Raw genomic sequence first — 15,706 nt, 5'->3', positions numbered from 1 at the left:
GGATGATCACAAGCTTATGTTTGGTTTATTTTCTTTATTAGATGTTAAGAAAATCCACAATGAAACAAAATAATTTACCCAGGGTGTACATGAAATTAGAATACACAGCTAGTCAGGACAGATGGGATTTAGGAACAAAGGAAAGGGAGGGAGGGTAAAGAGAGTCTCATCTGGGTGGGAATGAAAAGATGACGAAAACTCAAGTTTTCAGTGCTGGATATGTTCTTCAGACAACAGTGCAATTGAAACTCAGCCACACTTTCAGTGTTGTTCAAATGCATATACCTCACTGAATGTATTTTCGTCATACAGGTTTCCTTTTTTATTGTTTTTAAAAAACAAGGCCTATGAAAATGGAAGAATTAAATGGAGAAAGATGTGATGCATTCCTTTCAACTCTCATGTAAGTGCTTTTTGTGACCTAGCTTTGCAGATTCACTGAGTCTAGCTCTCTTTATTTATTTTTTTACAAACACACACACACACACACACAGAGACAGACGGACACAGACACACACACACGCTCTCTCAATTACTTTAATCTCACTTGATTTCTCTGAACAAACACATTGTTTATTCCAACATGAAAATATGGAGTGTGATGCTTGCATGCTGCGTTTTTAAGAGACATTGCATTTTTTTTCTTAGATGTCCATCTCTCAAACATAAAACATGCTAAATTAACTGAATGACTTTTCTCCATTTACTCTTGAATGTTTACATGCGCCAAGGTATTGCATAGGACTCAGGGTTTTTAAATTCCCCTCCGCATTGCTTATGCAATTTACAATGGCTTAGGTTTTTTTGTTTCTTTTCTCTAAAACTATAGCTCTAAACTAATGACAGTCTTTTCTGTGGTTGCTTGGAACAAACCCGTCAATTTCTGCTCTACAATCAAAGAATAATTTTACACAAACGCATCAATGCACTGTCACAGGTCTGAGTGTAGATTATGCAATAAATGTATATTAAAAAATTCCTGAGTGTCAAATAAAGGTGACACGACCCTGATGTTGAGTACCTTTCAGTCAGCTACTTGGGGGTCCTTTAATTTAAGCGACGCTGGGTTGAACAAACTATGAGCTTTAACAATTGTTGCATTTTCAAATGAGAGCCATTTCCAAAGCCATGCCCACACTAGACACTTTCACCTGCGACAGTGCATTATGTAGGAAATCTGCTCACACTGCTGACATTTTTAGTTACCCAATAACAGAGGGATAATTTTAGTTATATGTGCTTTAGTTTCATATCATGATGTAACAATAACAAGTCCCTGCTACTTTTCTGAAAGAAACTTAAATCCAATCAGAAAAAAAAGCAGCAGATATATCGAAATGCAAAAGGGGCAGTAAAACAAATCTACGGGTTTTACAGCTAATTTGTTCAGGGTGTTTGAAATTTATAGAGCACTAATGCATTTGTATTTTTGTGAATGTATGTCTTTATGTGCATTTGCATTTCTCTGAGATATAGTTCACTCACTCTGAACCAGTGCCTTCACAAACTTCTATGCTGACATACACACAGTCAGACAATGCTCAATTTCAACAAGATATATTGTAAACAATAAAACAAAACAAAAAAAAAGAAAAAACCACACACACACACACACATCTTATATGGAAAACACATTTGTACCTTAGTGTAATTGTGACATTTTTGGTTTGACAATCACCCTTTCACTTGTTATAGATTTGTTTAGTTGCACAATGACAGTTGAAGATCATTTGGTGCTGACTTCTGTCTATTCTGCTTAGGGACAATGAAATAATGTGTTTAAAGTGAGAGATTTAAATATCTGCAAGCATTTCTAATTCAGCTGTTACAGACCTGGCAAATAAAAGGTCACCTTAAAAGAAAAACCATGCCACATTAAGCAAGAATCGTGATCAGGAAAAACCATTTCCTTCTTTTGTAAATTTTTCACAAAAACATATTTGTGACTGACTGTCTTGGACTACAAACAAAACCAGGCCGTGTCATCTAAATATTACAGCCATGTTGTGAAACTGCAGAGATTTTTGAACATATTTATAGCACCAATAGTCTGGACCATAGAAATTACAAAACAAAGTTTCATTCAGTTGAAACACAGGTGTCTGCAGAAATGGCTGTAGTCATGTCTTTTCATGATGGGTCTTCACCCCAAAACAATTTTTTTCCTCCAATAGCTGCACGCAACAGACTTTTAGATTTTTGGTTTATTAACCTGCATGAACCAGTCTGCAGCCAACGCATTTCATAAAACAGCTCATTATCCATAATTCTAACAATTTATTATGCACGCTCATTATTGATATGTAAAAGGTGTGAGGTACAAGCTTCCTATAAGTCACAAGAACTCAGTCAATTGCAAATCACATGCTTGACATATCACTTAATACATTATACAATCATCTTACATCAATTGAATAATATAAATTTTAACAAAACACATTTACAAGCAAAAATCTACAATTGGAAAAATGTGCTTGTAGATTTGATATATTATTTGTATTTATTATTTTTTTGAATTTTTAATCAGTGTAACTTGTAAGAGATTATTAGATAATATATTAAAAGGGATATGTTAGTCAAACACCTGTTGCATATCTCTGAGCGAGCCTGAAGAAGCTGTTATCCGAAACACACTGCATGTACAATTACTAATAAATTAAATATCCAAAAGTCTGTTGAGCACATTTTTGCTATTAAATATTTTTGTATTTTTCTGCTCCAGTTTCGCATCTTAGATTGGTCAGCACACAGCTGTGCACAGGATTATCATCTTTGAATAAATCCACCCCACCTAATTTCCTAACCCTTTTACATCATTGCATTTCAAGTAGATTTTTTAGTATTTCTGCAAACAAAATGTCTTTTGACTCCCTGTTTTTTATTTTTAAATTACTTTTTTTTTTTAATTTCAGCCTAACAAACCATACCAAGTCTACTATTAACTTTTGAAAGACTATCACCATTAAAAAAAACAAAACAACAAAAAAAAACCTCATTTATGATGACTTTTCACACATGGGGAATTAACGAATATTCAGAAGAAAACTGCAAACATTCTCTACTTCACATTCAGAAAGTCATTCAAACAAACTAAATTAACTCAAATTCTTAAACAACTCAAAAAAATCTCTACATCCCTTTTTGAACACAAGATAGAAAGTAGAGGATGCAATAGCAGTTGTTTCACACAACATTAGGTTTAACTACAAAAAGAGGAGTGAGACTGGCTGAACAAACATACATGCACAACCATTCAGACACCACCAACTACCAGTATCTTATTTCAAAAGCAAAATAGTGGGAACAAAATTGACAAGGATAGAACAAAGGATTGTCCCTACTACCTAACTGTGAGACTTGAATGATGACCAGTGTACAGAAGGATCAACTGAAACAAATTCTAAAATGGCGAAAATGCATGTCCGCACATGGCATCACTCAAATACAGAACATATTTTGAGTTTTCCTATTTTTCACTCACTTTTGTTGATCTGATTGTTGATTACACAAGGATTAAAGTTAGTAAATGAAAACCAGCAGGGTTATGTTTAGGGGGTTTGGAAGGGCTGTCTCAGAAGATTACCCAACAGTAGGTTTTCCAGCTCTGAAATAACCCTGAATCTTTGCTGGTAGAGGTCCAGTCACAAAAGGAGAGGTACGTTTCCTCTCAACGACAGGTGTCCTCTGCAAAACTGAAGTATTCAAATGTTGCTGCTCCCTGGAAAAAGGAAGTCACGCCAATAAGTTAATAAGCATATGAAAGTATCCATGGTACACATGAATGTTCTCTTTTATTGCTTGTTTTTTTTTTTCCCCTTTTTCAACAGTATTTACACCGAACTTCTTATAGTCAATAGTGTGGCTAGCTGGGTTTTGGCAGATACTGTAAGCATAGAGCGCGAATTCACTTAGTAGGAAGTTTAACTTAGTATACATGTATATAGATTTAAGATTTTATTGCTGATTTGAACCAAAAAATAAGGTTCAATAGAACTCCTAGTAGAGAAATTTAATCTGACATGGTGGTAATGTATTTAGAGTTTTGCAAAAGTTATTCCCTTATTTTGAAATGGCAACAAAAAAAAAAAAAAAAAAGGGAGTAAAAACTTTTTCTCCTCAACATATTGTTATAAAACTAAATATAACCAATGTATTTTTTGAATGAAAAGTAATTTTTAAATAATTCATGAAGAGGGATGCAATCTTTTGCATACACACCTTGACCATTTTTGTTACTTTTGATGATGAAAGAATGATTGTACTAGCATAGCAGCAATAACATCGTTATTGAACTAGGTTTGGGTTAAGTTTGTATCCCCTCTACATGCAGATTCAATGTAAGGTGACGTTACCTTAAACCTTAACCTTACAATGTTGCATTCACCTAGTACAAACTTCCTTTCATTATCAGAAGTTACAAAAATGGTCATGGGGTATATATTTTAAAAAAGTTATAGTAAAATAATAAAATGTTTGCATTCCCATTGATAAAATTAAAAATTCACTTTAATTTCTGATAAAGAAACATTGGTAATAGCTAATTGTGCTTTAAATATCTTAAAATATTTTAGTCTTTTTGCTATGTCAAAATAAAGAGGTACAAACATTTGCACTGTACTTTAAATATAATACTATAATCACAATCAGGGATACATCGTTTATGCTGACAACAATCAACGCTGGCCTTGTTCTGGGTCCAACAGAGGGTAATTTTCTCCTTTGCTTCATTACAATGGTTCAAACATCTTTAGTCTATAGTATGCTAACAATTTAAGAGCCTCACATATGATAATTTTAACAGTGCCAGGCGGGTTCAACATATATTGTGTTGCTTTGTAGTCATTCTAAAACAATTCCATTTTATTGCTATGTGGCTTTGACTCGGATTTTAAAAACAGGCATATTGCTAAATGGTATAACGTAAATGGTCAATGGTTTTATGTGTTGTGAAACAAAATAGAACACATTTAGAAAATGCGTTTACCTGTACACTGAGATCCAGGGAAAAGAGGGGAACAAAGTGTGTTCTGCCACCAGCACTCATCTTGCTGGTTGCCAGTTCCTCCCTGTCCACTTATATTTAACAAAGGGAACTAAACAAAACAAATGAGAAGTGGTTAGTATGTTTCAGTAACCATCTAAGAAATCACAGGTGGAGCCCATTTAAGAACTGAAAACAGATTATAAAAATGTGCACACATAGGTTGGAATTCATTCAGATCACAAAGTACTGATAATGTAAACAAAAAAGAAAAAAGAAACCTCACCTCTGGCACATCTCCAACAAAGTCATAAGCAATCCCATATTTAGAGATCTGACCTGCTGGTGCACATAAGCAGGACTGTTTTTCTCCCAAAGATTCCTCTTTTTGAATCTTGCCAACGGAGACGTCTGTCTGTCCACCTGCAGTTGATGAAGCTGCTGCCGTTTTGCAGTCTAAGCAAATCTCTTGCTCAGCAATTGGCAGGAGGGTGGTGGAGCCCTCCTGTGAATCCAAAGACGTCTGGGCACTCTTCTCCATGCCAGACTTCTTTAATCTGGGTAAAAATTTACCAGATTCCAGTTCTGACTTGCCATAATAAGGGCCCTCACATTCTGCATCCTCCTCCAGAGGTTTGAGGTCTGCCTGAAGATCATCAAAGACATCCGCTGGTGCCGGGACGGGAAAACTCATCTCCTCTTTGTCAGTCTCAGCCTCAGAATCACTTACACCACCAGGAGACAACTCTGAGCCTGAAATTGGTCGGAAATGAGTTCTTGGGGAAATGCGAATGGCCCTATACTGTGTCCGGTTGATGCCATAAATTCGTGGGTGGAAAGCTTCATTCTCAGAGTCTGAGCAAAGAATCGATTTCGGCTTGAAACCTGGACTAAACGAAGCCATGTCCTCAGGCTCAAAAGAACACTCAACATGGAGGACTTGAGAGAAGGGATTGTTTAGGCTGAAAGATGTGAACGGGTATTCTAAACCTTGCCCCTCACTACGCAAGCCTCCGTAAGAGCCAAGCAAATCTTCATGGAAGATGAAAGAAAATCCCTTATTCCATCCATCACCACCTCCTTTAATGGCCTGTTCACTCTGCCCAAATGACACAAGAGGTCTCCACAGGGGCCTGTGCCCAGGGGCAAAGCAGCTGCTTGTGTTCATGAATACATCTGTGCCAGTAATGGCAAGCATGTCTGAGCTGGAAGCAGATGCAGCTGCTGCAGCACACTGTAGCAGGCTATCTTGGGTGTCACCTGGTGGCACAACAGCCCAACTTTTATCACCACTTAGTGTCTTCAACTCTCCATACACCCCTCCTAGGATGAATGATGTACTCTCCTTATCAGAGTTCAAGTCCCAGGGTTTGGACGGAGTCATGTAATCCCCAGCACCATCTACCTTGGAGAGTTTGTTTTTGGCTAAGTCCTGTTCTTCTTTCTTGCTTTCCCAAAGGTGATACTCCGATCGCTGGACTGCTTTTTCCTGAGTTCCCTGAAGTGGAACTCCTTTTGCCTGCACCTCCAGACAGCTGCAACAGTAACTGCTTGTCTCATCTGAGAAAAGCCCCTCACTTGTTTTTTCTGCTTCTTGTCTTGTTACAGATTTGCCATTTCCAATTGCAGTCCAAATGTCCTTTATTATCCCTGAGCTGTAATCACCACTCTGTTGGTTTGTGTTTTCCGAAAACATGCCAGTGCTGTACGGTTTACCCTCATCCTCCTCTAATGCTATACCACAAATTGATTCCAATTTTGATTTTTTGGTGAAGGTCTGTTTTGATGCGTTGCTAGCATTGACCACCTCACTTTTATGGCCAGAATCGTCTTGCAAAAAATCCAAGATTTCATCCTCTAAATATGTACCAGAGAGAGGAGGGATAATACAATCAATCTCTTTGTTGACGTTTGGAGCAGTATCTTCTGTCGGAGCATTTCCCTGCTCATTGTCTGAACGAGTCTCTTCTGAATGTGACCACGGACTGCAAGTTCGCGTTGAAAGGTTAGAACAGTGTTCCGTTTCGTCAAAGGCACTATTTTTGGTCCATATTAGCAAACGAGACTGTTTATTAGAATGTGGTTCAAGACAGCTACTAGAATCTGTGTTGTTTTCGTGACCAACGGTGAGTGAGTCGCAAGGAAAGGGAAAAGTGGGGCTGTCATACTGCAGCTCAAAAAGAGAGAAGCAGGATGAGTTCAAACCAGATGGTTCACTGGTGGCTTCAGGAACTGGTGTCTCCCCCAGATTTCCAGATAGTTTGCTCAGTGTGAACGAAACACTATCAAGAAGGGGGGAGAGCCCAATGGGGGAGTCTCCTACAAAACTTTCTCCATCTATATCTTCTGAAGTAGATGGTGAATAACATCCCCACACTTGAGCTAGATCTTCCATTAAGAATCCAACAGATCCTGAAACTTCCTGCGAGTCTGCCCGTATTGCACTTTCCCCTTGCTGCTCAAGGCCATCTAACACTAAACAACATTCTGCCTCAACTTCTCTTTGCTCTTTGCTTTTTTGTCGAATCATGCTTAAGATTCGACTCTCTTGTATCGACTCTGAGGCACTAGTATCCAATATGGATTGATAAATATCAACTTCATAGAAGTGAGTGAATTCAGAAAGATGCTTGTCATCTAAATCTCTACTATCCTCTGGCTGAGGGCAGCTTGAGGTCCCAGTGAGTTCAGCTTTTTCCTCTGCTTCGAACGGCCCTTCCACAAAGTGCCCATCCACAAAGGACCCTGCTGCTAGGTATGCTCTCTGGTAGCTCTCATTAGCAATGCAGATTCCCTGAATTTTCTCTGGCAGCCTATCAATGTCGGCTGATGAGGTAAAGCCATCAGGAGAATCTAGCTTGCTTCTATATTTTGTTTCCAGCTTGCTTTGTCTGCTGCTGAAGGGTACAAAATACTCTGTGATGGGCTCAGTGTACCAAAGTGGCTCCTCCATGTATTCCTTTTTGTTTCTGGCCTCAACTCCCGAATCTTTTGCTTCGACCCAGCCTGGATCTTTACGAATCTCTTTAAGCGGCCTCTTCCCCTTTTTGTAAAGCTGCGGTTGTTTGGCAGCACCCCCAGTCGTGCTGCTACTGCTTCCTCCTGCGTTTCTTCGCTCCTCTTTGTCAATTAACTTCACCTGCAGCTTCACCTGACCGCTGTTGCGTGGTCTCCTAGTTTTTGCAGCCTCCCTCGACTTGTGCCTTATTCTAACTGCCTTGCTTCTAGATGACTTAGAATCACATTGGTTCCCACTTGAGCTTGAGCCTGCTTCACTTGATCCAGAAGACCAGGATCTGGGCCTGTATTTGCCCTCGGATCTGTGCCTCATCTGCCTCTTGGAGTGGATGGTAGATTTATCCTCAGCTGTTGTTCCACCATAGTATCTGTTTTCTTTCTCCTTCTTGCTCCGTCGTTGCTGGCCTCTCTCGTTGGTCACACTAGCGTTGGTACCACATGCCTCAAGGTTTCGCTCCTTTGCAGCTTCACCTTCGCTGTTGCAGTCTTTTGGGGAAGAGGTGTCTGTGCTGGTCTGTGGGGCTGCAGAGGATGAAGAACTTGAATATGTGCAGGCCTTAGCTTTGTTCCACACCGTCATGATCTCTTGGAGACAAACAGATTTTTCTGACAAAGGAGGAAAGGCTTCATAATACCTGCAGTAAAAGAGAAGAAAATATTTTTTAAATGCAGTTAGTTCAAATAAACAAATGTCGCTGTCTTCTCCACAAAGTTTTTGGAAATATCTAAAATTCAAAGATATAGCATGCATCTATCATTTTGCTTACATTTCCACCTGATCCTTTGAAGAGGGGGACTCTGCTCGCTCTGGAGAGTGAGAGCCATCAGATTTCTTTTGAATCTGTTTTTCCTCTGTTTAAAAAAACAACACAACAAAAAACAATTACACATTGTTGCAGACATTATATTAGAAAAACTTGATCCATTTAGAATCAAAAAGTTCTAAATATGACAACAGAAGCAACAAACCTTTCTGCTTGTTTTGGATGTCCTTAAGTTTAGAGCAAAGCTCTTCAACCAGGCTCTCAATTTCAGAGTTCTGCAAAGAGGAAAAACGAAACAAAAAAATGACAAAAAAAAGTCAGTTTTCGTCACATTTGTAGCCAATTAAAAAATCTATTACTATAAACAAATACTGTAAAAAGCCAGTAGTTCACATCATTCAAGTTCTTAAATAGAGTTGTGAATGTGAAAAAACACTGATCTTAAACAAGTTAGGAATAGCACATTTCAATTTACAAAAACATTCATTTCAACACAACAAACGTCCATTTCATTCAGAAGTAGAAATTAAAAAAAAAAACAAAACAAAAAAAAACAACTATGGACAACGGCATTATCAATTAAGAATTACCAAGAGTAAAAATATTAATATTACTACACTGTGGTGAGAAGGGATCACCTGACTTAACATCATTGTGTAGGGAAAAGGCCAAGTACCAGAGGTAGAAACTGTGCTCTACAATTTGTATCTCGAAAACATATAAAACCTCAATTCAAAAGAAAACTTTAAAATTTTATGTAGGCCTGCTGGATTTTTCAGCATCATTAGAGATCCTAAAAAACTACTCTCAATAGCATTGTTACTAAAAAGACTGTAAAGGCACAGGGTTGACACAAGTCAAACCAGCTGACTTGTGACAGCTTAGGCAGAGTTGACCAAGAATACACTATATTTAGCTATGGTACAAAAACGCTTTTAAAGTAATAATAATAAAAAAAGGCCAGACAACAGTACAAGCGATTTCCATACCATGTACTCAACATTTGCTAGATACAGCAATATGCTTACAGTCTTCTCACATTGAGCAATGTGGCACATGAGAAACAAACAATAATGGTTTGACATAAATAGGCACTGTTGAAACAAATAGCCTCATATAAATCCCAACATTACTGCTCCTCAGTACTAGTTTTGCTATGCTCATTAGCTAACTCACTTTATGTTCACTCTTCCATAAAATATCATTCCTTACCATGCCACCTCATGTAAAGCAACCAGAGATTTCTCCTGCTCTGAATTTCCTCTTGCATCATTGTGCTAATGTCGGTCAGCTGACAGCCGACCAACTCTGCTGCTCACTGCTGCAATCCCGTGCAGCGTGTGCTGGTTAAAAAATAGACCGCAGAGTCCAGTCCCTAGGGAGTAGCTTTAACACTCCTCCTCTTACCTTGCAGACCCTTCCCCCTACCCTCCCTCCAAGCCCTGCGTCATTCTTAACTAAAGCACACCTCCCTTACTACAGAGTAAAACATGAGAAAATGTTCTTAGCTTTTTCCATGAAAGAAGCCCAGCATACAAACCTTATGCTTACATGTGAATGACTGTTCTTAGTTCATTTAGAAGAAGTAAAGATAGCTAGTGAATGAAAACTAATTAACAGGAAACCACCCAACCAAATAGTGTGACAATGCATTTACAATAAACATCTTCCCATATTCAGTGCTTTAGCCTCTCACACAGACACAGCTTTTTCACTGACTATTCCACATGAATCATGCAGTCAATATCTGAATGACTGTACCTTAACAAGCAACAGGGGAAACTACATTAACAAATTCCTGACATTTAATTTACATTTCAGAACAATTAAACATATTTTGACTATCCATTAAAAATATTATGAAAAATTACAGAATTACAACACTCAATCAAAAGAATGCTTACTTCGTCTGATGCAGAACGGAGGCACTGCACAGCAGCTTGTTTCTTCATTTCCTCAAGACTCAGGTCCGTCCCTCCTTTTTTCTTAGTCTTGCCCCATTTCTTGCCAGTACCCTTCTCCCAGCCCAAGAAGATGTCATTTTCCTTTTAAATACAAAGATAGAAAAGTCAGTGACAACAGACAAACTGTTAAGATAAAGATAAAACTCAAAAAAGCATACATACTAAAATGTTAAATGTGTGCATGAGTAAACAGCAAATAAATGTATGCAATAGCAAATGACAAATCTAAAGAGGAATTAATCAGTGGTGTTATAATGGGGAAAGAAAAGGCCTATTGTAAACTTCTGCTGGCAAATTGAAATCTTCCTCTAACGAGGCTATTATATTGTCACACAACCTTCCCATTCTCACTGAACTAGGCAAAATGCAAACAATGGAAAACAATATTTATCTAAGATTTCTGAAAGATTTATTTCACTTTGTGGAAGCCCACCTGGTCCTGCAGGTCATAGTCGTAACTGTCATGCAGGAGAAGGCTGAGGACATAGCGGGTGTAAATCATGGCATCAATCCCACACTTCTCAAGCTCCTGCCCAAGCCAGCTTTGTACTGGACCCAGTGACTGAAGCAGGGACATCTCTGATGCAGGCAGGGGGCCCACAAGGGGGTAGGGGCAAGAGAGGTTTTCAGGAGGAGCGGGACCGTCTGAATCGGTGCTCACTGGACGCATGGGACCTCAGGTGTTTGCCATTCTCAGGTGGAGCAGCATTGTGATGAGTAGTTACTGTAGGGTGGTTGGCGGAGAAGGGTACAGAAAAAGATGACACAGAACCTGTCTAAAAGAAGGGGCAGTCACTCCAGGAAGAGGCACTGAGGGGGCTCTACATGGGGATGCATGTAGGATTTTTTTTTTTTATTGCTTTTAGCAAAACAGGAATTTTACTCGTCAGGCATGGCTTATGCTGCTGACAGATCTCAGCTGCTGAGAAAAACACACTGTGTGTTTGCGTCTCAGTTGGAGGGGTCCATTTTGAGGCTACGTCTTACTTCACCGGCACAACCTGAAACAGAGCAAATAAACATGCGTAAGTTTCCAAGGAATACTTTAATGCTAAATGCAAGCATTGCAACCGACAGAGTTTTAGTCAAAAACCTTATTTAAGCCCCATAACTACACAAACCAGCAGATCCAAACAGCAATATTTAATAGAAATGTGAAGATATGACGCTACTGCTTTTAGGATATAAAATGTTATGTTCTTTTATACCTTTTCAAATTTCACACAATGGGAGGATAAATGTTATTACAAATCCTCCTTATCCCAAAGGATGTTTTTAAAGCTTGTTCAGAGCCACGCGTACCAGCTAGCTAATGGGTTCCTAAGAGAACATGAGCTCTTTAAATAATGACAACAGTCACCTTATTGACACATAATGGTAAGCCTGTTGTTCCACAATACCACACATTAACACAGTTTTGCATTTAACACATGTTGATGTTCATCTACCTCTAAATAAAGCACTCACTACGTTAACACCCCCTAAACCATGCAGATTATTTAAATCTATTTCTAATGTTAAACAAATGCAATGTAATGCAAAAAGGGGCGAGAGACATGGTGAGGCCGTCTTTCTGAAACATATTTAGTCTTTTCAAATGACCCGAAGGCCCTCCTAAAACAAAAGCTGATCCTTCATAAGGAGTGAGTATTTGTTTCACATGTGAGCAATTAAACCAAATATGTATCTGACATTAGTGTCCATGACAATATAACGAGGACGCAAACACGAGCAGTTAAAGAGAATCGTGTGAAATCGGGGAATGAAACACTTTCTGTCAAGTGCACGCGTTTCGTATGGCAGCAGTGGATTAGGGAACGGACGCGAAGAGCAAATGGAGGTTGCAACGATTTGATTGGCTGCCCCGGTCGTCACTCCACGGTGGCGTAATACGAGTTACCCGTTACAAGCGTCCAAATTATCAGATATAAAGCTATGCAGTATGTACCCATGCCATTTTGGAAGTGCGAACGGTTACTCAGAATAACATAATGTTCGTTAAACCGATAAAAGAAAACAGCTAAAACGTTGGATAGCTTCATCGATAAATGCCAAATATGGCTGACCAGTGTCTACTACCCAGCTGTTTCTTGTATGAATACAAGCCCCGGCAGCTAACGTTAGCTCCTGCACTGTCCAGATAACATTACCAACTTCACCCTGAAATATATCAAGCGGAATAGTCCGAGGTGGAAAGGAACAACATTATGTAGATCTCGCAGAGTTGGCTAGGGAGAAACCGTCCGAACTATTGGGGGTACTGCAACTTTGTGTCAATATCGATTACATATTGACTGGTTTACTGACATTAACGCTGAATTGCTGGGCTATCAACTGCTGCAATGCAATAACAGGACAGTCGGCAACGATATCTGAGATAATTATTAATCGTATTGTCGTGATAACATACTGTAAATTAGTACTTTACCAACAGCTGAAGTGTCAGCTAATGTTAACATTGCATTCACTTGCTTTATTAACGTTTAGGTCGGTTAACTATCGTCACTTTGCAGTCAAACGGCAAGGTTAGCTGGACTACCGACCTTTAGCTAATGAGCTAAGTTGGACAAGTTAGCAACCAAACACTGCTCGTCTTCTGCCACTTCGAGGTTCCACATTATTAGTATTTTAACGATTACCCGTTAGCGTTATTTATTGGGTGATCCGACGAGACATGATACGTACACGTTTAATTGTTTAAACGTGATGTCACCCGGTTCTTCTAAAAACTAACGATAGTTCGGTGTGTGTTTAGCAGGTGACGGGAGGCTGCTTCTATACTGTGACATTAGAGCTCTGGCTGTTCCCCATTAAACAACGTTAACCAACTAGCATAGCAAACAGTAGCGACAAACACTCCGCCAGACCAGGTCTGAACTTTCAGTCTGAAACACGACATACGAAATTACCAGAAGGCACAACAATATAACAAGAGTGCGTTTCAAAGTGAATTTATCATTAGCTAACGTTAGCTTTCACGTACGCTTGTTGTTGTGACCAAGGGGGAGGAGGAGCGGCTGCCCCGGTAGGGTACCAAAGCACAGTCAGACGTTTTTCCTTTAAAAATGTGCGCCATATCGTCAAGCAGTGAAAGAGTAAACGAAGTAAATATGAAATACTGACCTGAAACAAAAAACGCCATAGTTGGAATAGAGCAGTCGCAGCCGGTTCGCTGATTTACTCACCTGCCGTAAGCTGAAGTAAAGGGGAACAGCGAAAGGGGAGCGGCTATATCTCTCCCGCTGCCGTTCCGAGCTCGAGCTCTGGAATCCGCTGCAGTAGCATCGCGTATCATGGACGCCGACAGAAATGGCGCTGTTTTCATACCCCGTGCTCCTTCAACAGCGTCAAGGAAACCGACGACATTCGGGCTCAGGCAGAGCGAAGGTCACTCCTCCGTCACACATAATACGTAGAGCCACAATGTCCGCTATCAAAAACCAGTTTCTTTAAGAAAAGCACTACTGAATGCGCCACCCTCCGCGTTTGTATCTAAGCAACAAGACAAACCACCGCTGTCCTGTCCGTATAGGTTTGATTCTTCCGCTAAAGTATTGCATCAGAAGCCCAACTAGTACTTGTAGGCTACAGTTGTACTCCAACCACTGAAATATGACAATTAGTAGATTGAACTAACCACTGATCAAGTGATGAAATCTTCCTTGTTGGATTTCAATTCCGGGGCCATTGTAGGAATATAAAGTATACACAAACACCAATTTTTCAGCTTAAAAAATGTGATTTGTATGTTTTGTGAATCTGTTTTTTTTTGTCAATTATGGTTCACACAGATATTTCATTTGTCATGAAATATCAAGCATGAAATATGTCATGCTTTATTATACAAAGTAAAAACCAAATGGAAATAGTCAACTAAAAAAAAAAACTATTTCCATGCAATATTGTTCTTTTAAATTCTATACATTAGAGTTTTTGAATTCTTATACAAACAGAACCAGTAATCATCGTCCTTTTACAATGACATTTTCTTGAATTGTTTTTTCAACCAAGCAAGCAAATTATATTTCAGCTCTTCTTTGAGTTGCTATTTCTGTTGGATTAGTTTTATACATACAGTATCTTGGTGTCCAACAGCCGTCAGCTACTCTCTCTCATTTTATTGTCCATGTAATTAGAGCAATGCGTTTACTCTGGCAGATGCACAAATAAGATCACCTGCCCTCTGTCAGAAATGTCATTTCCAAGATATTGATTGTTTTTATTGTAGCTGATTTAGAATCAAACAGTTCTTTTGGTCATTTTGCAGTGCTGCAGGCCAGTAAGACTTTGAAAGTTAAAGCAGCAAACCTTTTCTCGCTTCTCAAAGCCTCTTGATTAGTGGTATGCTGACCAGTTCCCCTCTGTTAATGGTTGATATTGCGGCACACTTCATCTGCCCTCTGACCCCAGGGGTTATGACCTCTAGTGTTGTTTGCCTCAAAGTCTATTGATCAGCTGTTCACTCTCCTGGCAACGCCACAACACAAACACACAGACCCCCGTGCTTTATTGGCTTCTTGTTGTCTTACCAGAGGTGATTATTTCAAATTTTATGAGGGGTTTGTGTGTGTGTGTGTGTGTGTGTGTGTGTGTGTGTGTGTGTGTGTGTGTGTGTGTGTGTGTGTGTGTGTGTGTGTGTGTGTGTGTGTGTGTGTGTGTGTGTGTGTGTGTGTGTGGAGAAAGAGAGCAAATGAGGACACGATAGTTGTCTGTGTGTGGAGTCTGGGCATGTGCACAAGGGAGGGGACTCAAAATGCAAGGAAGTGTTCATGTTTGCATGATTGAGACACAGAGTATCAGTGTAATAGCAAACATGTTGTAAAAGCAAGATGTGTAATTTTACTACAGTCTCATAGGGCTTGTTAGCAGTTCTGCATTTGATCTTTATCCAAAGTCACAGCCCTACAGCTAAAGGCCCAACACATATTGACCATCTGCAACATAGCGTGCTGATCAGTGTGAAAGTTACGTGGCTTTTC

General features: G+C 39.4%; 1 protein-coding gene across 2 annotated transcripts; it reads right to left on the bottom strand.

Annotated features, from left to right (window-relative positions):
- Positions 1-14: 14 nt before the first annotated feature.
- On the bottom strand, positions 15-14,174 carry kiaa0232 (KIAA0232 ortholog). 2 transcript variants are annotated; one of them, XM_067523297.1, is made up of 8 exons: positions 13,851-14,174; positions 11,161-11,728; positions 10,668-10,808; positions 8,969-9,038; positions 8,767-8,851; positions 5,268-8,634; positions 4,985-5,093; positions 15-3,718 (listed from the first exon to the last, which is right to left on the bottom strand). In XM_067523297.1, exons 2-8 carry the CDS (start codon positions 11,395-11,397, stop codon positions 3,702-3,704), a joined length of 4,026 nt encoding a protein of 1,341 aa, XP_067379398.1. In that variant the 5' UTR covers positions 11,398-11,728; positions 13,851-14,174; the 3' UTR covers positions 15-3,701. The 2 variants fall into 2 exon arrangements, with proteins under 2 accessions (XP_067379398.1, XP_067379399.1); XM_067523298.1 differs by lacking the exons at positions 10,668-10,808; positions 11,161-11,728; positions 13,851-14,174 and adding an exon at positions 9,976-10,106.
- Between the last annotated feature and the right edge of the window lie 1,532 nt (positions 14,175-15,706).

This window comes from Channa argus, chromosome 12 (assembly GCF_033026475.1).
Source record: "Channa argus isolate prfri chromosome 12, Channa argus male v1.0, whole genome shotgun sequence".
Lineage (NCBI taxonomy): Eukaryota > Metazoa > Chordata > Actinopteri > Anabantiformes > Channidae > Channa > Channa argus.
The sequence above is the reverse complement of the archived record's forward strand: the minus strand, read 5'-3'. Positions and strand labels throughout refer to the sequence as shown.